This window comes from Caenorhabditis elegans, chromosome IV, assembly GCF_000002985.6.
Source record: "Caenorhabditis elegans chromosome IV".
NCBI lineage: Eukaryota > Metazoa > Nematoda > Chromadorea > Rhabditida > Rhabditidae > Caenorhabditis > Caenorhabditis elegans.
Window position 1 is genome coordinate 8213768 of NC_003282.8, and position 24249 is coordinate 8238016.

The following is a 24249-nucleotide window of genomic DNA, read 5'->3' on the forward strand; positions in this document are numbered from 1 at the left end:
GAAATGAACATAGTATGTATTTTCTATCACAAATATTGTTCAAATACCATTTATCACAGGGATTCTGAGAAGTCATCACAATTGTTATGAATAAAATTAAAGATGGAAGGAAACAAAAAAGAGAAAAATGGTTAAATTCAGTGAGCAGCACCATTTCCATTCTGAACACCATTGGCACCTCCACCAGCCCCTCGATTCATATATTGAGTATGTGGACGAGGTGTACGACTGTATCCAGTGACGGGACGGATTCCTTCCTTGATTTCCATATCCTTCATTTTCCGTTTCAACACTGCTTTTTTCTCTTCGATCATCTTTTTCATCTTTTCTTCCAGTACTTTCTGTCCCTTTTTGGAGTCGCGGGAAAACTGAAAGTTTGAAAAAAATTAGTTGAAATTTTGATAAGAATGCGTAATAAACAAACCGCTGATTTCTTGCTGACAACCAAACTTCTTGTTTTCTTGTTTGTTCCAGTTGGTCTTGAGTATTTCAGAAGATATTGGTGACGTTCTTTTGGACTCAAAGAAAGCTCTAACATCAAAATTACTTGAGCTCTCTGAAAATAAAAAAATCTTAATTTAATAATGCAACAACGATTTAACCTGTCGTTTATACTCCAGTTGTGTCTGGAAGATTGTTTCATATGTACGTGTCATCATGGCAATAAGCATATTAAACTGCATAATACTTACGAACAATTCGAAAAGAATGAATACAACCTGAAATCAATAAAATTATAGAAACGTGGTAATGGGAACTGAAATTTTACGTGGTAAAATTTCAGTGGAGTAATGGGAAGTATGTTTGATATATCCTCTACGGATTTAAGTTACCCAAATACCTTATTCAAATTTTTAAAAAGTCACAACTTCTGAAATACTGTCAAAAGTAGCTAGCATTTGTAAAACCCGGCTCAATTCTAAGATATATTCTAAAACAAACACTAGCAGCATTTAACTGGACCCCAATTTTGAGTTTTGAATCAAATTTCTCATGCACAAAGTTAACATTAATCTGAGCTGGCAACAACGATTTAAGTGTAGAAAGGTTAACTTTCCAAAATTTGGAATTTTTGTATAGGAAAATTTTACCAAATCGGATTTTTATTTTTGTTCAAAAAAAAGTTGCATTTGCCAAAAACTCAATTATTTTTACACTTACTTTTCCAATCCAAACCATCGTATTGGCGGGACAAAGAGCAAGGTTACGGTAAAGTACTGTAAACTCTCCAATTGTTAGAATAAATGTACGAACGAAAGCTTCAATGGGTGATTGCATTACATTCTCAAAGACTTCTGCGTTTTTCACAATCTGAAAAATTCGAAATAAAAGTGAAATATATAAAAATATAACTCATTAATTAACAAAGTTTCAAAGAATGATCTCACCGCGGTGTCATATGCACTGATTTGTCTTGTTAAATTAAATTTATTGTCCGAACCTTCCGATGCTTCTGATTGATCAGTGATCAGTTTTTTGATAACATTGGCTTCCCGTTCACAAGACAAAAAAATCAATGAAAAAGATTGGGAAAATCCCATCAAGAATATTCCGTAAATGAGCATAAACCGGAAAATGTCAGTGGCAATAATTGTATAAACCATCAAAACGAATGGTCCCACAAATCGAATAACACGACAATAATAGAGATAGTGTACAGTTGTAAAGATCATGGTAACTGTGATGAGAACGTTGTCAACAACCAAAAGTACCGGACTTAAATCACATGCCAGACGAGTTGGAATCATTGCGAGAACCAGAAAATATGTTAATTTGAACGTGATTTTAGCAGGGAAAGCAGTCTGGAAATTAGTGAATTGTATTTTTAGAAATACAGAAAATTGTAGTTTTATTTTCTGCCAGTCAGCTTACCAACACATTCCACCACTTTTTTCTTCCAATTCTCTTAATATCACGGAAATCAAGAAACACTTGAACACAAATTCCAATTACAACAAATAATTCAAAAACAAGACGGATCTGAAAAAGAAAATATGTGCCTACAGTATTTTGGAAAAACTAACGTATGAATTGGCAAATGGAATATCTGGATCCCAGTAGTTACGAAGATGACATTGGCTCAAAGGTTCCGCTGTAATTTGTTAATGATATTATATCGAATACAATGTGATTTCCCTATTAGTGCTGCATGTCATTGTTCAATCGATAATCGAAATATAGATTGTAAATTTTATTTTCGATCAATCAGCTTCCGTAAAAAATTATCGGTTCTAATCTTTTATCTTTTGGAAACTTATGTGGAAATTCAACATTTTATATGAAATATTGAGTACAAAGAAGGTAAGCTTGCTCGAGAATTGGTCGCAATACTTCTAACTCAATTTTAGCAATATAAATTAATTTCTTAAGCAACGTTCGCCAAATTCTGCACCAGTTTTAGCAAAGTTTATGTCGAATTGGGAAAAAATCAATTTTCAATATTGCTAAAATATTCGGGGTAGTGGTGATAGAGTACTTACACCATTCAACCAATCCACGCGATGTTGCATTAATCACTGGTTTAACTTGTTGAAGAGTTGAGTTTTTTCCGTATCTTCCCGGAAATGGTTCCGAATATCGATTGATCCATCCTTCAGTTAACATTTCCGTTGAAAATCCAATTGGCCTCAATGTGAATGCAGTTACAAAACATATGTAGTACAATGTGAAGGCAGTGAATGACACAATCATACTGAAATTCAGATTATTAAGAAAATAATAAAACCGTACTTCCTAGTTGAGACGCTAAGTCAGTTCTAAATAAAACTTTCTAAAAGTTTTTAAATAATAGTTTGAAACAGTGTTTCACAATTAGTAATGATTGGGTAAAATAATAAGTTTAATTAATTTTATAAAAAATTACACGCTAATTACCAATTTACTTACTTTCTTTTGGCAAATGCTTCCCATTTCGCTTCCAGCAATGTATCCAATAGGCCATCCAAAAGTTCAAGATGCTCAACAGTTTGCTGAAAATGCTAAGTTTAACGGCTCCCAGTAAAATCGCCGCTTACCCCATAAACCACAAGTGAAAGTGCAGAAGCTTCATTCAATTCTCCAGTTGTTTCATTGATTGTATCGATCTTTGCCAGTGGGTAAGCTGTTGATGAAGCATCACCATAAGCCCATACACTGTCTCCTTCCAATTCTAATATCTCGTCGAACATTTCCTTTTTTGCCAATTTCGCCGCAAGTGTTAACGGAGAAAGACTTTGTTTGTTAACAGTACGAAGACTTGCTCCACATTCTAATGCTAGCTTGAACATTGCCATATTTTCATGAATGACACACATATGGAGAACAGAGTTTCCATTTGTATCTTGAGCATTTGGATTTGCCTTGAAAGCAAGAAGAAGGCGAAATGATTCAGGTTGATTCAAACAGGCAGCAAATGACAATGGATATTCTCCAAGATACATGTTTCTGAATTTAGATTTACATAGAAAGCATGTGAAAGCATACAACCAACTAAACAAAAATAAATTGACCTACCCTGTATAATTAGTTTTCAATGAAAGTTCAACATATTCATGTTCTAATGAATCAGTTCTTGATGCTTTTTGATCATCAGCACAGAAAAATGCTCCATAACATCTTGAATTAACATCGGCTCCCAATTTCAAAAACTTGTAAACGAGTTTACAATCCGTATTAATAATTGCTTGATGAAGAGGTGATAATCCGTAAAAATCTTCGGAAATGTGAATATCATTCAACAATTTTGGATAATAATCAAGAATCTTCAAGACAAGAGCATTATGAATATCCGATGCATGAAGAAGACAACATCCAATAATTGTTTCTCCCATTGATCCACGTTCTTCCAATTTCCATGAAATTTCTCGATACTTACTTTCATTCCGCCCGCCTTTTCCACCTCCGTCCAGAAGTTTTAGTGCTTTTTTCAAATCTCCCACATTTTCTCCTTCCTGATTGAAATCGTCTAATACATTTGGCCCACTTTTTCCTTTTCCTTTCTTTCGTGAGAATGCTCCAAGTCGTTCATTTCTTTCCTAAACAAAATTATTTTGGATTTTTCCAATAAGTGACGTAACCCATTATAAAATTTTCATCCAATATCAAAACATGTCAAACACAACATTACAAAAAAAAAATTGAGAAACTTCTTTCGTTTTCAAGATTTCCTTTTGAGAACCTTATGTCCTTAAACTTAGATTTGGTTCCTTGAAAGAGGTAAGCTTTCGGAGCCAAAATTCTGAAAGCTAAATTCTAAGTTTTTGGGCGTAATACAAAATGTACCTTGTTCGTGGATTGTTGACAATTTATGTTTAATAAGTATCTGGAAACATTTTCAGGCAAATCCTACTTTTCCTGAAATTTCAGTTGAAACAGTTGTTTGTTTATTTAATCTAAATTTAAATTTAGCGGTTATTTTGTGTTTTGAGATCAATCGTATTACTATTAATAAGTACCACTGTACAGGAAAATTGGGGGTTTTTAAATCACAATATACATTCACCCCAGGGGTGTGCGGCAAAACTCAAAATTTGCCGAGCTCGGCAAATTCGGCAAATTTCTTTTTTCAATATTTGCCGAGCACGGCAAATTCGGCAATTTTGCCGCGCTCGGCAAATTCGGCAAATTTGCCGTGCCTAACAAACTCCGAAAAATTGGATACTATTTCATGCTTTTTGGAGCACCAAAACTACTGAAATCTGAACAAACATCTGGTTTCTGAATAAGTTCTGTGTAGTGTGTCTGTTTAAGCATCAAAATAACTCAATTTTGTGTGATTTCACTAAATTTTTGGCGAAGAATTCAATAGTTTTGGTCAGAATTGTACAGTCATATTTTTGATGTGTGCGGCAAATTTCAAAATTTGCCGAGCTCGGCAAATTCGGCAAATCTACTTTTTTCTAAACTTGCCGAGCTCGGCAAACGGCAAATTCGGCAAATTCGGCAAATTTGCCGCACACCCCTGATTCACCCTTAAGGGAAGGCCTTACATCGTTATTTTCACTTCTAGTCACTTGCAGAAATTAATCAAAATTTTGAAAACCCCTGATTGTGAGGTGGTTAAAATGTAAAAGTTGTTCAAGTAGAGAATCATGTATATGTTTTTAAATGATCACATATTACAAAAACTTTTTTTTTCAGATTACCTTATTCCGCAATTTGACCAACTCAGTAACTGTCACGAGCTTTCCTTTTCCACCATTATACAAGAAATCTTTGACTTTTGTTTCCAAATAAGCGTCGATAAATGAAGTATCACTACTTATAATGGCATATCTGAAAATGGAAATTTTCGCAAAAAAAAAACAGGTGATTTTTGTGAGAATTCGATGCATGTCATCGAGTACATAGACATTTCTTAGAATTTTCAGAACCAAAGGGCTCCAAAAAGATCCCTTTTTTAAAAAACATCACCATCATTTGCCGTTCCTTGTGACAAAACATGTCAAAAAGGAAACCAGGAAAGTAATAAAATGTTCACAAAAACGATTATACGAACCTATAATTTTCATGTCTTTTCGTTTTAGTTCCGTCATTCAATTTTCAATTTTAAATGGATTTGTGGAATTATTAAAAACAGAAATTTGGTAAGAAAAAATTTCAATCGAACATTGAAATGATTGCACTTCACAAAAAGAAATAATTATTAGTTTTGGAAAATTAACAAACTTTTATGAAACTATTCATTAATTTTTTCAATGTTGATACTGTCAGAATATTTCTATTAAAGCTTTGAACTGATATAGTAACACTTATAAAATATTTAAAACATACCTAATCTTTCAAAAAGTTTGAAATTCTGACAAGAAATTTATTGATATTTTTCATTCTGTTTATCAGGCAAAGCAGTTGCCAAAATTTAATTTGTATTACATGGAATGACGCATTTCGTAATACAATTCATGGAAACTCAATGGGGTTTCGTTTTTATATTTTACTTTTAATCAGAAGATAAAGTAACATTTGTTTGAGTTTTCGGCATATTTGAAGCAAAAAGAAAGGGTAAATGGAATGGTGGTTTTTATATAATTAGGTTCAGTTTACATTGAGTTCCAAAAAAAGCGGCAGTTTATTGATAAAGTGTCGAAACTCTAAGAAGAAATATTCAAATTTTGAACTATTGTTGTATACGTATTCATCAAGTGATTAGTTTAACGTTTTTACCTGAGCCATGGAAGAAGTTCCCCACCGCCATGCATATCTACAAGTTGATAAATCTTCATATCCTCCCTCAATCTTCCCATTCCCACAAAGTTATTCATGGAAGATTGGGTTGAAGATGAGGAACCCATCTTAATGATGTGATGTACTCTACTGATAAGATGATTAAGATATGTCTGAAAATTAAATTAAATGATAGAATTGAAAAAAAGCCAAAGTTAGAAAATTAATGATTTTGTGATATAAGTATCATTGAATTTTAAGACTTCCAGGCCAACCCAAAAATCTCAACTTTCTAGGCAATGCTTTCAATGAATGCCTTTAAGTCTGACTTGCATTCAAGGAATGCAGAAAACTGAGAGCAGGTCTGTATATAGGTAGGCAGGTAAGAGGTAGGCATCTACATGTGATAATGTGGGGCAGGGAAATGTATGTATGATCAATTTTGGTTCAATTTTGAACCAAAACTTAAACCAATATCTTTATGAATTGATATACTAAATTAATGAAAGGTTCTTAAAATATTGCCAGTTATATGAAATCTGGTTTTGATCCCAAGTTCCTGTCATCTATCTTTTAAAGCAGCTGACATTTTTGGCGACCCCAAGTTCATTTGTCTAATAACGTGATGGATTTTGAAATTGTATTTTTGTGAATGGCAAAAAAAACCAAAATCAGAATAACAAAACTGAATTTCGTGGCTCACTCTTGAGCCGGAGCTATAAGATGGATGGAGAAGGCGAAAAAATGGGCGTGGCTGTTATACTCAAGCTCACTCCTGAATCTCCATGAAGGGGAAAAGGAAAAGAGAAAGCATTGAAAGAAATAGAGAGAAGGTAGAATATGACACTGAAAGAAAATTGGTTGAACAGGCGCCTGCTTTTTGATTGAATTTTGGCGTGTCGGTCGTCGTGGTCGGTTTGTTGCCGTGGGAGATTGGATATCAGGAGGCAAAATGTGAAAAGAGTTTGTACAAGAAACTTCTGAAAACTTGATAGATCTTAAAAGAGTGATTTTATGGGGAGAAAGAATGAATTAAACATGTGAAGATAGTTTTAGATTTTCAAACAATCGATATTGAAACATTTTGTACCATCTTTGTATATTTATGACAAGAACAATTCGGAACTATCAAAATTAATACTTTCTAAATACATTACTAATAGTCCAACACATCTTGAGATCATAAATAAAAGCTCCGATTTTTTTTCGATTTTAAAAGAGCATAAATAAACAAAGATGATACAAAATGTTTCAATTTTATTTCGAATTTAAAAATTTCAGCCAAAGTTTTGGTAAATTCCCAGAATTTTATTAAAATGAGAACTTTCAAGAATTGCTGCAGATTTAAATATCTAGAAAACAAATACAACTGATTCAAACGTAATTAAAATACAAAGTTGAACCTTAAAGTATTTCAGTTTCAATTAGTGTTGCACCCTTTTATCTTTGTTACTAGAGCCACAGAAAATTAATGTTTTGAAGATTTTTTTGAAAATTATAGAATTTGAATATTATCTTGATACAAGTTTCTAATTGACAATTTTTAAAAGTGCCTACACAAAGTTTGAGCTTATGTAAGTGAAATCTTGGAACCTCAAATTCAAAAAAAAAGTAATTAATTTCGAAACCTTTTTTTAAATTTGTTTAAAAAATTCTAACTACTTGTGTTTGAACATCGTCGAGGTTTAAACTTGCAACAATGATCGGAATTACTCAAAAAGACCAAATTGTTTTGATAGTTTGCCAATTTTCCAAACATTTTACTGAATTGAAACAAAAATTCTTTTTTAAACTTTCCGAGTGTTGATTTATTATATTTGATCATGTTCAAGTATTATAAGTGCAGTTATATAAAGTCTCCACTAGCTCTACTCCATTTTTAATCTGAAAATCTTTTAAAAATGCTATCTTTTCATGGAACATTTCCGTGTAAATCTGAATTATGATAAAAACCAATTTTTCGAAGGAACTATTGGTTGCAAAATGTCTCCCGATTCAGGATAAACTGAAAAAAAACGTAGTAATTTTGTTCCATGATCACTTCATCAACTTATAAATGTTAGTTTATCAATGCTCTGTAACTTCATTCATTTGTCACGTGGCACATCAAACAACATCAAAAAGTTTTAATTGTTTCGAAAACAGCAATTATCAGGTATTTTGCATCTTTTTTCTTGTTTTTCCAACTATCTGTATCTCTTCATGTCTAACTCATTCTTGACCTTCTGTTGTTCGTCTTTTATCTCTGCGCTTCCTTGCCTCCGTATGCCTAGCGAGATGTCGTTGTAAACACATAGTCACGCACAATATAAGTTCTGCAGAAATGAATGGTCGATCCCTAATATTTTCCATTTTATTCGTTTTTTCTGAGCTAAAATGTGACGATACTGATGAAAATGACCAACATGGTACAATTTACCAATTTCAAGCAAAGAATATCGATGGGAAAATGGTTTCTATGGAGAAGTATAGGTAATTTTAAGATGTTAAAAAACATTAAAAAGTTCATTTTGGAAGTAATCAAAATTATACCAAATCTAAGCTTTCCGTGTAGATACCTCTCTGCCTGCCTTTTAAGGCAACCGACGTCTGCCTAGTGCCTACCTATAATAAATGTAAACTGTACAATGTTGACTCTTCTTTTGGCAAAAAGATTCACGTGAAAACTCCTTGTTTATTTCAATTATAAATATGTAACCTAATTTTTAATTGAGCATAACACTTTGAAAGTTCAAGATTTTTCAAAAATAAAAATTATAAACTACTTTAACCGTATGTGCCTTGATACATGCTGGTTTGTAACATCCCAGCATAAACTGTATTGTAAATTCACGAAATTTTGGTATGTCAGTTTAAAAACACATTATGTTCTTCTGATTGGGTCTCACCACGATATCAGTACGATCTTCTCTAATTTGAAAGTTTTTTCAGAGACAAAGTGGTTTTGTTCACAAATGTTGCATCATACTGTGGATATACAGATTCTAATTACAACGCTTTTAAAGAATTAGATGGAATCTACAGGGAAAAAGGATTTCGAGTTGCCGCGTTTCCATGCAATCAATTTGAAAAACAAGAACCAGAAACTGAAGGAAAAATCTTAGATTTTGTGAAAAGCAGTTATACATATGCGCCAGATATGTATTCAAAGGTTAGATAAAATTTTATTCTGAACAGTTCAAAATTCTATGAAAATATAAATTTCGAAGCTTCAAAACGTCAAATCTGCAGATCGAGGTAAATGGTCAGAACACTCATCCACTTTGGAAATTCTTGAAAAAAGAGCGTGGCTCATCATTATCAGCTGATATTCCTTGGAACTTTTCCAAATTTCTTGTTGATAAGAATGGTCATGTGGTTGGAAGGTTAATTTGATTTTTGAATTGTTTGTATCAATTTTACAATTTCTGATGTTCAGATACTCACATTCTGTCAACCCAATTGATTTGGAAGAAGAGATCAGCCGGTTATTGAATTCATGAATTTATGTGATTATCATTATGCAATAATGTTTTTAAAACCATTTTTATAGAATATAAATAGTTTACTTTAATTGTTTCTTAACTTTTTAAAATCACAACTTTAATATTTAATGTGGTTTCCTGTTTGGAAAAACCTATTCCAATTTTGGAATTCCAAAAAGTTCGATTTTATGGCAATCTATCCCATGCTCACATTTCCCATGCACACATTTCCCATGCTGACACTTTCTCCCGTGCATACAAAATTCCCATGCTTACGCCCAGTAGTTCGAGTACTCCCATGCCTACAATTAATTTTTCTCCTTTTTTTCCGTTCCCATGCTGACATTCCCATACATACATTTTCTCCCGTGCATACAAAATATTCTGATGCTTACATCCAGTAGTCGAAGTATTCCTATGCCTACAACTCATTTTTCCCTTTTTTTTCGTTCCCATGCTGACATTCCCATACATACATTTTCTCCCGTGCATACAAAATATTCTGATGCTTACATCCAGTAGTCGAAGTACTCCTATGCCTACAACTCATTTTTCCCTTTTTTTTCGTTCCCATGCTGACATTCCCATACATACATTTTCTCCCGTGCATACAAAATTCCCATGCTTACATCCAGTAGTCGAACGTTCCCATGCCGACATTCCCATACATACATTTGTTCCCATACTTACAAAAATGTATTCCCATGCCGACATGGAGCATTTTTGTGCTCCAGAAGAGCACAAAGTCAATTTTTTTGCTCATTTTCATTGTATTAGGCTTACTTGACAGCTTTCAGTTACAACTGATCGCTTTTTTTTTCAAAATGCATTAGTTCTCGATTATGAACAAGGAATCGAAGAAAAATGGGGATGACTGCCAATAGAGTAAAATTTTTTTTTGCTCAAAAAAAATTTTTTTTCTCTCTATTTTGTAGGATATAATTAATTCGGTGAATTCCACAACTTCAAATGTTCATATTGCTGTTTCCGTGCAGTTATGAGTTTCGCAGTGTCTTAGGAACATTCCATTTTTTGTTGCATTTTGTAGGAATTCGGAGCTATCTTATAATTTATACAAATTAGAAAATCCATTTCGCATTATTTCATGTAACTTGAACCTATTGCTTCAAAAATAGCACAGAACGAATGTTGATTCTGTTTCTTTCATTAAAAAATGTGCTACTGTGCATTTTTTCCCACTTCTACGACTTTAAAGGCGCGCGCATTTATACAAAATGGTCCCGTCATTGGTCTCGCCAGCGCTCAACAAATCAATGGGATGCGCGTGGCGAGATTATTGCGCGAAAATTCGCGCGCCTTTAAAGTCGTAGAAGTGGGAAAAAATGCACAGTAGCACATTTTTTAATGAAAGAAACAGAATCAACATTCGTTCTGTGCTATTTTTGAAGCAATAGGTTCAAGTTACATGAAATAATGCGAAATGGATTTTCTAATTTGTAGAAATTATAAGATATCTCCGAATTCCTACAAAATGCAACAAAAAATGGAATGTTCCTAAGACACTGCGAAACTCATAACTGCACGGAAACAGCAATATGAACATTTGAAGTTGTGGAATTCACCGAATTAATTATATCCTACAAAATAGAGAGAAAAAAATTTAAAAAAAAAAAATTTTTTTTTGAGCAAAAAAAAATTTTACTCTATCAACGTCAAGTAAGCCTAATACAATGAAAATGAGCGAAAAAATTGACTTTGTGCTCTTCTGGAGCACAAAACTGTTCCATGTCGGCATGGGAATACATTTTTGTAAGTATGGGAACAAATGTATGTATGGGAATGTCAGCATAGGAACGAAAAAAAATGGAAAAAATGAGGTGTATGCATAGGAGTACTCAAACTACTGGGCGTAAGCATGGGAATATTTTGTATGCACGGGAGAAAATGTCAGCATGGGAAATGTGTGCATGGGAAATGTGAGCATGGGATAGATTGCCCGATTTTATAGACTAGAAATAAATGAAAACTTTATGGATTAAAACGAGATACCCCAAAGAAGTTGAAAATTCCGTCCGTTTAATATCACATTTAACTTTTTTTTTGTCTTAAGATTTCAATTCCTAGAATATTGTCAAAAACATTTTTTCGTGAAAAACTAACATTTTCAATACGAAGCTCCGAAATAACGCAACCGCGTGTTGTTTATCTTTGTGATTGAATGTTTTCGATTAACCACGTGTTTGCTCTTTTCTGGAATTTGCTTATCAGTTTGTCGTTTTCATTCGTTATTTTCTGGTTTTCCATTTTAAAATCATCAATTTCATTTAGCTTTTTATCTTCAGAATGGCTCCAAAGCAGCGTATGGCCGTCGCAAACGCGCAATTCAGCAAAAACGTCACTCAACGTGGAAATGTGCCGAAGGGAAATGTTAGTGAATATTTAAAAAAAAACATAGCAAATTCTTTTAAAATTTAAAATTATTCTGGCAAAAATACACGTTTTCGATTCCGTACGTTATAAATGTCTTGGCGGCAGCCATGGCAGTGAAATCGATAAAATACGTTATTTTAAGAGAAAGAAAATACTTAAAAATTATACTTTTCTGTAAATCTGAAATCCAAACGGGGTAATTCTTTTCATATTTGCATCTAAAGCATTTTTATAAAAAATTAAATTAATGTATTTCCTAAAATTATGTAAAAACGTCTCAAATCCCAAGAAATAATGGATCATTTAAATAGAAATTATAATTCCTTTAAACTTTCAAAATATTTCAGAAAACAAACGAATCGAAGTTTCCAACTTCCCAATGGCTCATTGGACTCTTCATCTTCGTTGTTTGTGGTTCCGGTGAGTCACGATTCCCCAAACATTTTCGTGTATAACCTAATTTCTTTTATAGCCATCTTCGAAGTCATCCGCTACATCAAAGTTTGAGTGAATCCCCGTCTAGTGGCCCCCCTGCACATTCATTCCCAAAAGCCCATGTAAATTAATTTTAATAAATGGCAAATAATTTATCATAAAAATTATTGTATGTTGCAAATTACATCGAATATCAACAGCATATTTTCAATACATTTCAAGTAATCAAGAAAAAATATGGGGAAAGGGAAATGAAATGAATGAGAAGAGGTTCTTTAATAAAAACCCATAACACTTGGAGATCGTCACAATTAAAGTATGATGAGGTTAAATTGTTGCTAAGAGGTAATGAAACCAAAAACATGCAATATTCTTTTCTCTTTCAAAATGTCAACAATATAAAATAGGCACTTAGAATATAAACATCGTCATAAAAAAGAAACCCTACAAAACCGGAGAGAGGTAATCATTGTAGTACAATCGGGAATGAAAACGCACATATGACTAGAAAAGGGGTTCAATCACAAAAAGAGATACACAGGCTCTAAAGATCACAGTTTTTTTCGAGAACAGGAGGCATATCATCATCTTGGTAGCTGCCACGTGCCGCTTCTGGGACGGAAACAGGACTTGGTCCTTGCTCAGCTTCTGAGTCTTTTTGTCCATCTGGAGAAACGTTTACACTTTCCACGTCAAGCATCTGGTTGAAACATGCATCCGCCGGGATTAAATCAAACACTCGGAGCATGTGCATATTTTCTGACGTTTTGATCGAGTGAATCTAGAAAAAAAAACTAATTTTTATAGAATATAATATTCGGTTTCTCCTACCTTTATAGCGGCGACAAGCATGAAAATATCAGCCATTCGAATTTCTGGATCATACAAATGTGACATTTCATCTTCATAGTACATATAAACATCATGAATAAGCTGATCTCGAATTCTTTTCAAAAATTTTCTAGTGCTCTCATGGATTCCGTATATTCCTGGATCGAGGAGCACAAGCCCGAGAAGAATGGTGAGCTCTGTTTCCGTTATATTATTTTTCTTCATTTTTTCTCCGATTGTGTCCATTGCATGTGTGAATGAAGGAAGGAACAGACTGAAAAATGGAATTATAATGATAAATATTTTTAGTATAAAATTTGGTAGATAAAGAAAAACGGTATCTGCCTTGTTCTGCCTTTGGGCTGAAGTAAGAATTCTAAAATCAGAAATTTTCAACCCATTTTCAACCGCGAACAACGAGTTACTGTAACTTTTGGCAATTTATGGGCCGATGTTGCATTATTTTTGCAATTTTTCGTTTTATTTGAAAAATATTATGCAATATAATATTGACGAGTTACAGTAACCCGTTGTCCACCTAGCGATACCCATGCGGGTGAGATATGCAAAAATCTTTTTTTTATGTGAATGTAGGGAATTTATGATTTCAGTACATCTATGAATTAAAAAAAAAACCTACTTTGTCGTCGTCTCATAGTCCAATTTGAGATCTTTCAGTGCTCCATTTTCAAAATATTTGGCAATATTATTGAAGTCAATATACGTATTATTGGGCATCACGAACCATCGTTTCTCGAGTCCACCGTGCCTCCAAGTCAAGTAAGGCTCTTCGACGGATTGACGCATTATCACAAAATTTCGATAGATTTTTAATTTCTCTACAATTGGCAACGGATCCAGATATCGATTTCGGTTCATAAAATCTGCAGCAAGTCGAGGTTCGATCTTCCATAAATGAAACATGCAACTCGAGAAGTCGGTGAGTTCGGAGAGAGTTTGCTGAAATATTGAAAATTGTTTTAAATTTAAAAATGCTATTAAAACATACATTCTCAATAGACGATGGTTTCCGAAACCAATCGCCTAAGCATCCAGCATAAAAAAGTTGTCGTTGTTCCGTTAGAAAATTTTGTCGACAAATGAGCTCATGAAGAACGGATTTCTGACCACATGCTGAGTTCATACAAGTCGATGCTTGTGTTGTTCGGAGTGTACTTGGAACTCTTGGAATTCCAGCCGGAGATGAAACATTTTGATTGAAACCTCCAGATGGTCCCGACGATGTGCTCGGTTCACTAACTGTCGACACTTTAGCTGATGGTTCGAATTCCGCATCGGGGCTCAGCTCTCGTTTTACACCTGCCGAATACTTTCCGATAGCATCACGACGATGTTGAACAGCTGAAAAAACATAGTCATTGATGTGCAAAATGAATGACAATTTAAAAAAACTTACAGTTTTTATCCATTCCTGAACTGATACATTTACGAAATCGACATGCTCTGCATTTTTGACCAGCTGATCCATCTGAAAATTTAAATTATTAGATTTTAAACGAAAGTAAGAATTTTTAGATTGACTACACCTAAAAGCTTCTTTTGGGACGTGTTCTAGTGTAAAACAGAAACCGGAAAAGGTGCAAAATTGTATCAAAGTTCAATCACAAAACACATTGCTTCACCCATCACACGATAACTTTTCAAGTGCATTTTCTATGGAGAACCCAATAATAAACTCTTGCTGGTACCAATTGTTTGGTTATGTGTACATCGACAATGAAACAAAGTACATACCTTTGACTACTGTACATTTTCCTCCCTTGTTACATGAATAGTCTTTATTGAGAACAACTGTTCGTCGGAAGAACGCCGAACACGCGGCACACGCGTCCACTCCGAAATGAATACCCGTCGAATCTGTACCACAAATGGCGCAAGCAGGAACCTGAATTGAAAAAAAAAGATTTTTAAAAAAATTTGGAGAAACTTTTATTTTGAACTTACCGCTCGTCGATCACCCATTGCCGGTGTGCCAGGTTGCGAATTCGATGAGCTGCTCGGCTCGTTCTTGGCTGCAACTGGAGAAATGTAAATATAGAATAGTCAGAAGACGGCGGGAAGTGATAAGAAATTAACATTGAGACAGACCAATGGTCGAAAGTGAGCAAGAATTGCTTGAAAATTCACGAAAATTGCTATTTTTTCTCTCTGATTTTTTTAAAACTGAAATTTCCTACAGAAAACTAAAAAAGACTCACCAATTTTAAATATTCCAGGAGGTGATGACTGTTTCTGACTCATATCCATTGCTGCGAACACATCAGTTGAGGCAGTCATGAAGTCTAGAAGACGAATCACGTCCATTACAGTTAATATTTTGATCTTTATTTGATTTTTTCTCGGATTTTTCTTGAAAAAAAAGAACAAATATTTTTTGAACGTTTCTAAAACATAAATCGAAGCGTGTTGAATGTACAATGGCAATGATGATGGTGGTTTTGATGATGACAGTGATGATGATGATGGTATGCTGGTAGAGACAACTATATAGATAGATGAGAACTATATAGAGAAGTACGTAGAGACTGAGAGAGTAAGAGAGTGGCCCGTGAGGGTGGCAGTTGTGTGGAACGCAAGAGATGGGAGCGAATCGCAGACGCAGACGGTAAGAGTTTCTGTTATTTTGCTCTCTCCGAGACACAGTCCGCTCGGTGAAGGGAACCGAGCATTAAACAAACTGTGATCAGTTGAGCAAACAGTTGTAAGGAGCGTGGCGGTGAAGCGCGCGAGGAGTCGGGCGGACAGAGGGCGTTACATTGAAAATATACCAGGGAAACAGTGTTTCAAATTGAGAGAGCGACGTAATATAAAAGGTATGAGACGAAATGTAATGACATCACAGGTATTCCAATATGAAACTAGAGTACGATATGGAGGTTTAGGAGGAGGAGGAGGAGGAGGAGGGCATAGACCTACTTAATGCAAAAGATGAGACAGCGAGAGACATAGATCAAAGTATCATAGGGTTCCCCTCTTCTGATACGTAGAAAACATTTAGTGCAAATTTGAAAATGTTGTTCAGTTTTTTCAGTAACCAAATAATTTTCTTAACATAATATTTCATGATCAACATTATCAGATGAAACCACTTGTATGCTCTCGAGTATATCAAAATTAGAATAAAAGCAGATTAAATAGTTATTGTCGCCACATTCAACTTGTAGCCTATAACGTTTTTGGAGAAAATCAAAATATCATTTTTCTTTTCTGCTAAAAATCTCTCTCGCACTTTCAAACAGCATTTCAGCAGAAATCAAAATATATTTTCGTCTAGACTCCAAAACGTCACCAGTGTAATTTCTTTTCGTCGGTGCAAGTTCAATCTCTAATCCCAACGATCTTATCACTAATCACATACTTTGTTCCCAATCTCTGTTCATCTATCAAATTCAACTTTAGAATAAAATACACGTGTGTTATGATCTTTGACCAAACACAAGAAAATATACGAAGCCTATGTCTAGCGGTTCCCCTGTTAGCTCAACAGTGTTCAAACATTCTGACGTTGATCATTGAGCATGAGCATCGTTTCTTTTATGTGGTCAGACTGATCAAATCTAGTGGGATTATAATCAAATGTACGAAAGCTAACTAATACTTACTTAACGTTTAGAAAAAAGTTCCAAAAGAAAGAAGCAAAATGCTTTAAAGGTGGAGCGTGAATGGCGTTTTTGCTCCAAAAAACCCCAAAATTGTCTTAGAATAAAAATCGAGAAAGAATGAAAAATTAAACTTTAAAGAACGCAAATTTTTATAATTCCACTTTGAATTTCCTCCAAAAATTAACTGCAAGAAATGAACGACGCCCACTTCTCCACCAATCAGACGGAGTGTGCGGAGTTCGAAAATGGGCGTGGATTCTCATTTTGGAGGAAATACAAACAGGGAAATTTTTATTAAAATTGAAAAATAACGTTTTTTAAAGTTGGGTTTTTTCCCGATTTTTTTTGTGTTAATTCTGAATTCCAGACTATTTTGGATTTTTTGAAGCAGAACCCCCATTAAGCCATGAGCAAAAAATCTGATTTCCTTAATTTTCAAAAGCAACTATGTAGTTTTAAGCTAGTTAGAGAGGCTTCGGGTGTTCGAGATTGCATAATGCCTACCTGCCTACGTACCTGCCTATTTGTTTTACTATGGTATAAATTTTTGGTTTTTGATATTCTCAGATATTTTGTTGAAAATTCAAATAAGAAATTCAAAAATGGTAACGTGTGCATTTTGCAATAGGTACTCGGTCGGTAGGAAGGCATACACTTTTTGTTTCTATAGGGAATAATTATGTCAGATACTTCATTGAAAGTTATTAGATATGATCCAAATATGGATTTCGATTTAATCATGAGCTCAAAAAATGTTTTTATAAATAGATAAAAATCTTCATCATCACCACCGGAATCATTTTCCAAAAAAAGTTTACTTTTTTTGAAAAGGTTCTCATTTTAAATAGTTTGCAAATAAAAAAAACTCACGATTTGGAATATATTGCAACTGATGTGGATGCTGCATTGTGTGATGCTGTATCGTATCCATTGAATATTTTCGAGCCATCGAATTTTGTTGCTGAGCCTGTTGTTGTTGCCTCTGCTGCTGCTGATGCTGCTGTCGATTCTGTTGATCTACAGTTGTGACATGACCTGATGGCATCAAAGGGGCGGGCTTTTGTGGCAGCGATGTTAATGGTGATGGTGGTGGAAGAGTTGGAGCTGAAACTACTGTAGATGCTTGTGATGTTGACGGCTCGGAGCACGATGACGATGATGGGATCGCCGGTGAGCCCACCGCTCTAAAAAAACAAAAATTACGGTAATTATTTAATATGGAATATTTCGCAAATCGAGTTACGGTTACTAGAAGTCATAAATTGATTTTTTCAGTACTATTAAACTTTTTGAAAAGTTGTGATTTCATATAGAAAAATTGTAATTGATATAAAAAAGAATTCAAGATCAAAGAAAACTTCCAATAACTATAGAATTGCTAAATGAAAATCTACTTGAATCGAGGTTTTTATTCGAAAAAACTTGCAAAAAAGAGAAAAACATTTCAATACAAACTTTTGCAAACAAATCTTTGACCGATAAGATCATTGATAAAATTATTGAATGAAAACACAGTTTTTTAAAATGATTAAAAGATGAAGCATTGTAAATGAGAGAAAAACAACAAGAAATGGTCAGTTTTTGCATCAAAAACTTGTCTTCTTTCTTCCATCAACAATGCGGACATCCATTTTGGAGAGTGGGTGACGTTGTCGGGAAAAACTGAATGAATGGAAGAGAGGACACCTAATCGTTATACACAATCTTACTACGGTTTTATGACTTCATAGATCAAGAAGAAGAAGAAGAAGCAAGTCAAATAAGGATGAAATGAACAAGAAACCACCGCACTGGGTGGTATAAAATTAACGGAAAACAGCTAGGAAACGGAAGAAACTGGAGGATCTATGAAATTCGAGGCGTTGTTGAATTTCGTGATGATGGAAATGAAGCATACGTGAAGAGGGAAATGGAGACACAGGCATTACCAGCATCACACGTACTCGCTTCAACGTCGTCTTGTGGTGGCGACACACTCATGTGTTTCTCTCTCTCTCTCTTTCTCGTTCTCTTACACTTTTCTCCATCTCTTTTGGAAGTGGACAACAGGAAGACTTTATGCAGAAAAGTTGCCAGAGGACAAACACGTTGAGAAAGTAGTGTAGGTGCCTAGCAACAACACCATCATTGTCGTTTATTTGTTTCATTCTCGATTTCTCTTGGAAAAAGCGCGCCTCGTGGCTTTCCGTCATGTATGATTCTATCTTTAGCGTAAATGAGGTCGAATCGCGAGGAAGGACTGGGGCGATTCAAATGCAAATTGCGAAAATGTTTGCAAGGAAGTAGGAAGGTGAACTTTTGGACAGAAGGCTTCTTCTTTTATACATCGTGCAAAGGTTGAAATCGGTGCCAGGCAGAACTGAAGTAAAGTACCAAGCACTTTTTGCCACCTGATGTGTTTTTCAGAAACTAATGTCTAGTTTCAAAACACACTTAAGCCTCATCTATTCAAACCAAAACATAATCACCCGGTGTATCATCAAAATAAAGTTTTGCAAACGTAAAAATAACGTAATCGTAGCAGTGATCCTATAAGTACGAAAATTGGTAGGTAGGGAATTTTCTCCGCCGTCCGTCCGAATTTTTGCATGTAGAATTTATTAAAACTCTATAAATGCTTGGGAATCTTATTGATTAACACCTGTTTGGGTTATGGAAAAGCTGACTATCATTTTCCTTAAACACGTGAAATTCTTGCTGTTTGAATCAATATAAAGGAACATTCGGAAAAATTGAAGAAGAAAAGGAACACCGAAATGGGTGAAATTTTCTTTTTCTTTTCATCGTCTTTTATCTTGTTCTCCGACTGCCCTCTGCCACTTTCCCTCACCAGTGATCTGTCAGGCGGACAAGGTGGAAACCGAGGGATTGACAAACACTCTAAGGACACTACGCACAGGAGTGAAGAAGAGTCCGTGAATACTTATTAGTTTGTAGGTCATTTCTACGAAAAAATACAAACGGTTGGCCACCTCGTGAACCCGATCTTTGTACAAGAAGTTAAAACAGTCGAAAGTCGATTTTTGCGTATGCACAAACGGTTGTTTATAGTATAAACACAAACTGATAACTCTAAGTCACCATTTTATCATGACTATTCGCTGAAATTGATCGTTTTGATCTAACGATCCGAATGATTACACGATGAACACCATTCAAAATAAAACTGGCGAAATTAATTTCAACTGCTTTGAAATGTGTAATTGTAGGCTTTCAGCAGATTTTAACAATCTAATGTAGATCACTTCAATATTCTAACACACTAGTCTCATTCAGCTTTTCCACTGAAGATCAACGAGATTTATAAGATATTCACATGACAGTTTCTGGACAATAGAACAAGTGATAACGTCTTTATTCTAGATGCCCGTAGTTTGTAGTCTTTAGAGTTTGTCAAATAGATGTTGAACATTTAATAGGGCGAAATGGGGATCATCGGAACAATAATCGAAAGCAAACGGCTGTCAACTTGAATAGAAATATTTTGGCAATAAGCCAGGTTCTAAAGTACGACAAAAGCCTGCTAGTTCCATTTTGGAATCAACACGATCCTGATCTATGCATTTCTTTTTGAAAAAATCTTTATATAAACATCGAAATGATGATAGAAAATGTTGTAGGCCAACACCGATAACACATGAGTTTGTGGTATTTTGCAAGCAGGCAGGCGCACGAAAGAAAAACCGCAAAAAGCGATGATAAACCGGAAAGTTTCCGGTGATGGGGTATTGAGTTTGCTATAGCACACAGTTTTCTGTTTTCCCGAAACACAAACACGTGGCGCTTTTGGATGTTGAAGTGTGCGCTAGCGAAAGAAAAGAAAGGAGAAATACGTAAAATGATACATTGAGCCTTTGAACTTTCTCGTTGTGTGTGGTTCTCTGTGGTTTTTTTCCTTGCAGAAAAAGAGACGAGACTCATCAACGCAAAAGTTCTCATGCAGTCTGGGAATTTCAAATTATGCAGTTAAGCACAAGATGGGTCAGAGGAGGAAAGCTTTAGTAAAGAGAAAGTCGACGAGTTGGTAATGAGACGAGAGTTTCCACCTGTTTCGGATATACGGAAGAGGCAAAGAAGTAATAACGGAGAGCCGGCTAGCTTGGAAGGAATTATAAACGGAGCCGATCTACCAAGGCGGGTTATTTCTGACCCCTTCAATTTTCCTCCTATTATCGGTTTGTTTTGAAGCGCATCTGCTGTCATTGAGCGCTGCAAAGCTGTTTCGATGGTCAGGCGGAACGGACAATTGGGGATGGATGAAGGACTTCGGGCTTTAAACGATGGACGGAAGACCTAACAATTTGGTGTTCGACTTTTTATATAATAGCTTGATTAAGTTGCTATATAAATCCGTTAAAACTTGAATATAATGTTGCACCACTTGTTCCCGTTGATCTTATAATTGAAAAATCACATCGACTAATTTAGAAATCATAGAAAAGTGAGTTGCAAATTGTAAAATAGAGCTGCTTCAGGTGCACATATAAACTTCAGTCTAGTCGAGAAAAGATGATTACAATGAAGCTTTCTTACAACAAGTATCTCTGGAACGTTGCAGCACAGAAATCCCTTCATTTCTACACATTTCAACGACAGGAGCATGCCAGTCAGCTGTACTCTGCACCTTTCTCCCACACTCTCCACTACTCATGTGTCATGCAACATACAACGGATCTTTGTTTCAATGCTCTTTTACTTGCATTTCCGTTGTCGCGCATGCACATTTATATATATATATGAGAAGTCTGCTCCCAATGACAAGGGCAACCAACTAAAATTATGAAGGATTATTTGACTTTGTTCTTTGATTTTGAGTTTCTTTATTCTAAACTTATGAATTAGCAATGTACTCTATGTCTCTTCTGTATGTAACATCACATTTTTTAAGAAAATAGCGCTGCTCAGCTTGATTAGATTTATCAGACACTCCAGCGTTGTCAAGCAGAAATCAGACAGATGAAAAGTACAAAGTCACAGAGCAGGAGGAAAGATATGGATCAAAGCACAAGACTTTGAGCGAAGATAATAATGAAAGATCAAAATTCAAATTTAATTCGGAAGGTTCAACTTTTTGATTATTTCTTTTTGAATTCCAATTGCAATTTTTTTTCCATACAAAAAACTGCCTATTTTCGGCAAAATTTTGAATTTTCAAAAGAAAAAAAAACTCACGGTAATAAGTTGAATCCGTCCAGTCTAGCGAACTGTAGTAGAAGTTCTGGAGGCAACGATGTCAACGAACCAAGCCCAGTGAGTCCTTAAAACGAGCATGATTGATTAATATTTCAGAGAAAACAACAATTGTTTACGCGAACTACGACTCAATTTCTCCCGCGCATTTCTCCCCCATTTTTCTTGATTGACAATAACAATCTACCGTACCGATTTGTGGAGTCATTGTCGCTGTGAGAATTGGCGTCTGGGATTTCCCGGAGGCCAACGAACCGATGATCGGTGTCGAATTCTGGATGTCAAGACATGATGTTGATGTTGTTGCGGGGGTTGAGAGAATTCCTCGAGCGATATTGATCAAGTCGACTTGAGATTTTAACTGAAAATAAAATATTTTATTGAATTAATTATTAAATTTCATGAATTCTTCAAAGAAACAAGTTTTTCGACTAAAAAAAATACAATTTGTGCGCGCAGGGAACCACAAAAAAGAAACAATTTGTTGAAGAAAATGGTTCAAAGGAAGGCTTGGTCTCGCAACGATTTACCTGCGTTGTGCCAGAGACTACGATACAATTTAAAAAATCAATTTTTTTATTGTAAGCATAAAATTTTATAGAATTCTATTTAATATTAATAGGAAATTTGATATTAAACTTTATAAAATTCAATTTTTATGCAAACCTGTGTCATTCCTTGCCACACCGACGATGCTGATGTTGTCGTCGCTGTGGGCTCATTGATTGGCGGCATTCCATAGAAGATGTCTGAAAGAAATCTGAAAATAGTTGACGTTTCTAATTTTATTAATTCGAAACAAAATTGCGATCAGAATAATGAATAAATTGAGCTCAACAGAGAGCAGGCGAGCACAAGTCGAGTTCTCAAAAAAGAGGCGGGCTGAAGTTTGCTCGCGAGAGCTTTGTAACAAGAGCAAGGTAACCGGAAGGCCATCGAGGAACGAGGAAAATTAGAATACTGAACTGACAAAAGGACCTTGAAAATTGAAAGTATGAGAAAATGGGCGGGGCCGCCGGCAGGAGACACGTGAAAGATCAGCAGAAAAAGGACGGATTGAACGAGAAATCAAATGCGCCAATCTAATGGATTCGCTTTTATTCTTTATCTGTATATATGTATGAGATGTTGTGACGACGACACCATCGGGACAAAAATAATCTTAGAAAACAAAAATTTTCAGCAATTTTTCGCTAATAGTAAATTTTAAAAGGTATTTTTTTAAGAACGTAACATGTTTTTGAAGATGTTGAAATAAATAAATTGATAAAAATTGTAGAAACGTTTTTCACGAAAAATTATCTCATTTCACGAAAGCTTACAGGCTTTTCGAAATGCTTTTCGCTGGAAAAAATTTGCTACCGAAGAATACAGCAAGTGCGCTCTGGTGAAATCCATTTGTGCGCGAAGTTTGAAATTATTTCTACAGTAAGATGAAATCAGAGAAATCACAGTTGTCGAACATTTGTAATACACGATCGTCGCATTATTTGTGGTTTATGGAGCCTCAAAAGAGAATTCAACAGTAAAAATGTGCATTATCGCCACAAATGGAAAACGCGCCTCGATATACGATATTCTGCAGCTAATCACACAAAAATCGGGTGGATATTATACGCAGTCACGAGGGATGTGCAGCATACCGTCCGTTCTGATGCTCAGCAGTGTGCATACAAAAGGGGCTCGAGATGGGATATGTGCACAGCTTCTCGCATAATAACTTTAAAACAGACTACATTTTGGCTATTGTTAGAGATTTTAGAGAAGAACAAAAAATATGAAAATTCGAGAAATCAGGCATTGTGGGTAAATAATTATAACTATAGTCGAAATGAAAAAATGTTTTTATTTTCTGTTATGCTTCAGCTGTTCATCGTTTGATTTTTCTCATAAGACTTTCTCTCATAAGAAGTTGAAAAATTCAAATGTTAGAAATACATTCGTGTCTAGATATTTGTAGACATGTCGCGTTGTTAGGCTCACTGAACACGTGCAAATTTAGCGAATATTATGAAAATTTTCGTAGTGTAGCAGAAAACATTTAAAAATCAAAATTTTCCGAGAAGCACATTAAAAAAGAATACAAATGTGTTCTTTCAAGTATTTGACAGCTTTCGTTTAGGGATTCATTCAAGTCAGCAGCAAGATTTCGGACTTCATGCCTACCTGCCTAG

At 34.9% G+C, this 24249-nt stretch overlaps 4 protein-coding genes and 2 non-coding genes across 17 annotated transcripts; 3 read left to right on the forward strand and 3 right to left on the reverse strand.

Moving 5' to 3' along the window:
- Positions 1 to 20: 20 nt before the first annotated feature.
- On the reverse strand, positions 21 to 6320 carry ocr-2 (Ion transport domain-containing protein; the record flags this gene model as incomplete). 2 transcript variants are annotated; one of them, NM_068979.5, is made up of 13 exons in its annotated part: positions 21 to 368; positions 425 to 556; positions 603 to 719; positions 1162 to 1311; positions 1389 to 1802; positions 1873 to 1980; positions 2025 to 2092; positions 2481 to 2692; positions 2887 to 2969; positions 3015 to 3423; positions 3493 to 4013; positions 5124 to 5253; positions 6142 to 6320. In NM_068979.5, 13 exons carry the CDS (start codon positions 6267 to 6269, stop codon positions 138 to 140), a joined length of 2703 nt encoding a protein of 900 aa, NP_501380.1. The 2 variants fall into 2 exon arrangements, with proteins under 2 accessions (NP_501380.1, NP_001299963.1); NM_001313034.3 differs by lacking the exons at positions 2887 to 2969; positions 3015 to 3423; positions 3493 to 4013; positions 5124 to 5253; positions 6142 to 6320 and having other exon boundaries at positions 138 to 368; positions 2481 to 2691.
- A 2114-nt stretch (positions 6321 to 8434) lies between these two features.
- Positions 8435 to 9694, forward strand: gpx-6 (Glutathione peroxidase). Of its 2 annotated transcripts, NM_001028197.6 has the most exons (4): positions 8435 to 8613; positions 9073 to 9292; positions 9373 to 9506; positions 9560 to 9694. In NM_001028197.6, the coding sequence occupies exons 1-4, from the start codon at positions 8465 to 8467 to the stop codon at positions 9621 to 9623; spliced, it is 567 nt and encodes a 188-aa protein (NP_001023368.1). In that variant the 5' UTR covers positions 8435 to 8464; the 3' UTR covers positions 9624 to 9694. The 2 variants fall into 2 exon arrangements, 1 of the variants encoding a protein (NP_001023368.1); NR_131582.1 differs by having other exon boundaries at positions 8465 to 8613; positions 9073 to 9623.
- A 2212-nt stretch (positions 9695 to 11906) lies between these two features.
- Positions 11907 to 12585, forward strand: serp-1.2 (Stress-associated endoplasmic reticulum protein). Its single transcript, NM_171395.10, has 3 exons — positions 11907 to 11993; positions 12344 to 12416; positions 12469 to 12585. The coding sequence occupies exons 1-3, from the start codon at positions 11910 to 11912 to the stop codon at positions 12501 to 12503; spliced, it is 192 nt and encodes a 63-aa protein (NP_741461.1). The 5' UTR covers positions 11907 to 11909; the 3' UTR covers positions 12504 to 12585.
- On the reverse strand, positions 12564 to 22835 carry nhr-66 (Nuclear hormone receptor family member nhr-66; the record flags this gene model as incomplete). Of its 10 annotated transcripts, none has more annotated exons than NM_171396.7 (12): positions 12564 to 13212; positions 13263 to 13536; positions 13903 to 14222; positions 14272 to 14624; positions 14680 to 14751; positions 15018 to 15168; positions 15228 to 15301; positions 15482 to 15565; positions 17756 to 18069; positions 22058 to 22142; positions 22268 to 22436; positions 22742 to 22815. In NM_171396.7, the coding sequence occupies 12 exons, from the start codon at positions 22808 to 22810 to the stop codon at positions 12976 to 12978; spliced, it is 2202 nt and encodes a 733-aa protein (NP_741462.1). The 10 variants fall into 10 exon arrangements, with proteins under 10 accessions (NP_741462.1, NP_741463.1, NP_001379637.1 ...); NM_001307205.2 differs by having other exon boundaries at positions 12570 to 13212; positions 15228 to 15295; positions 22742 to 22835; NM_001307206.3 differs by lacking the exon at positions 22742 to 22815 and having other exon boundaries at positions 12976 to 13212; positions 15228 to 15295; positions 22268 to 22283.
- anr-44 lies at positions 17964 to 21247 on the forward strand. Its single transcript, NR_101935.1, has one exon.
- T09A12.6 lies at positions 19733 to 19823 on the reverse strand. Its single transcript, NR_056296.1, has one exon. It is a non-coding gene; the product is annotated as an Unclassified non-coding RNA T09A12.6 (non-coding RNA).
- Positions 22836 to 24249: the final 1414 nt, after the last annotated feature.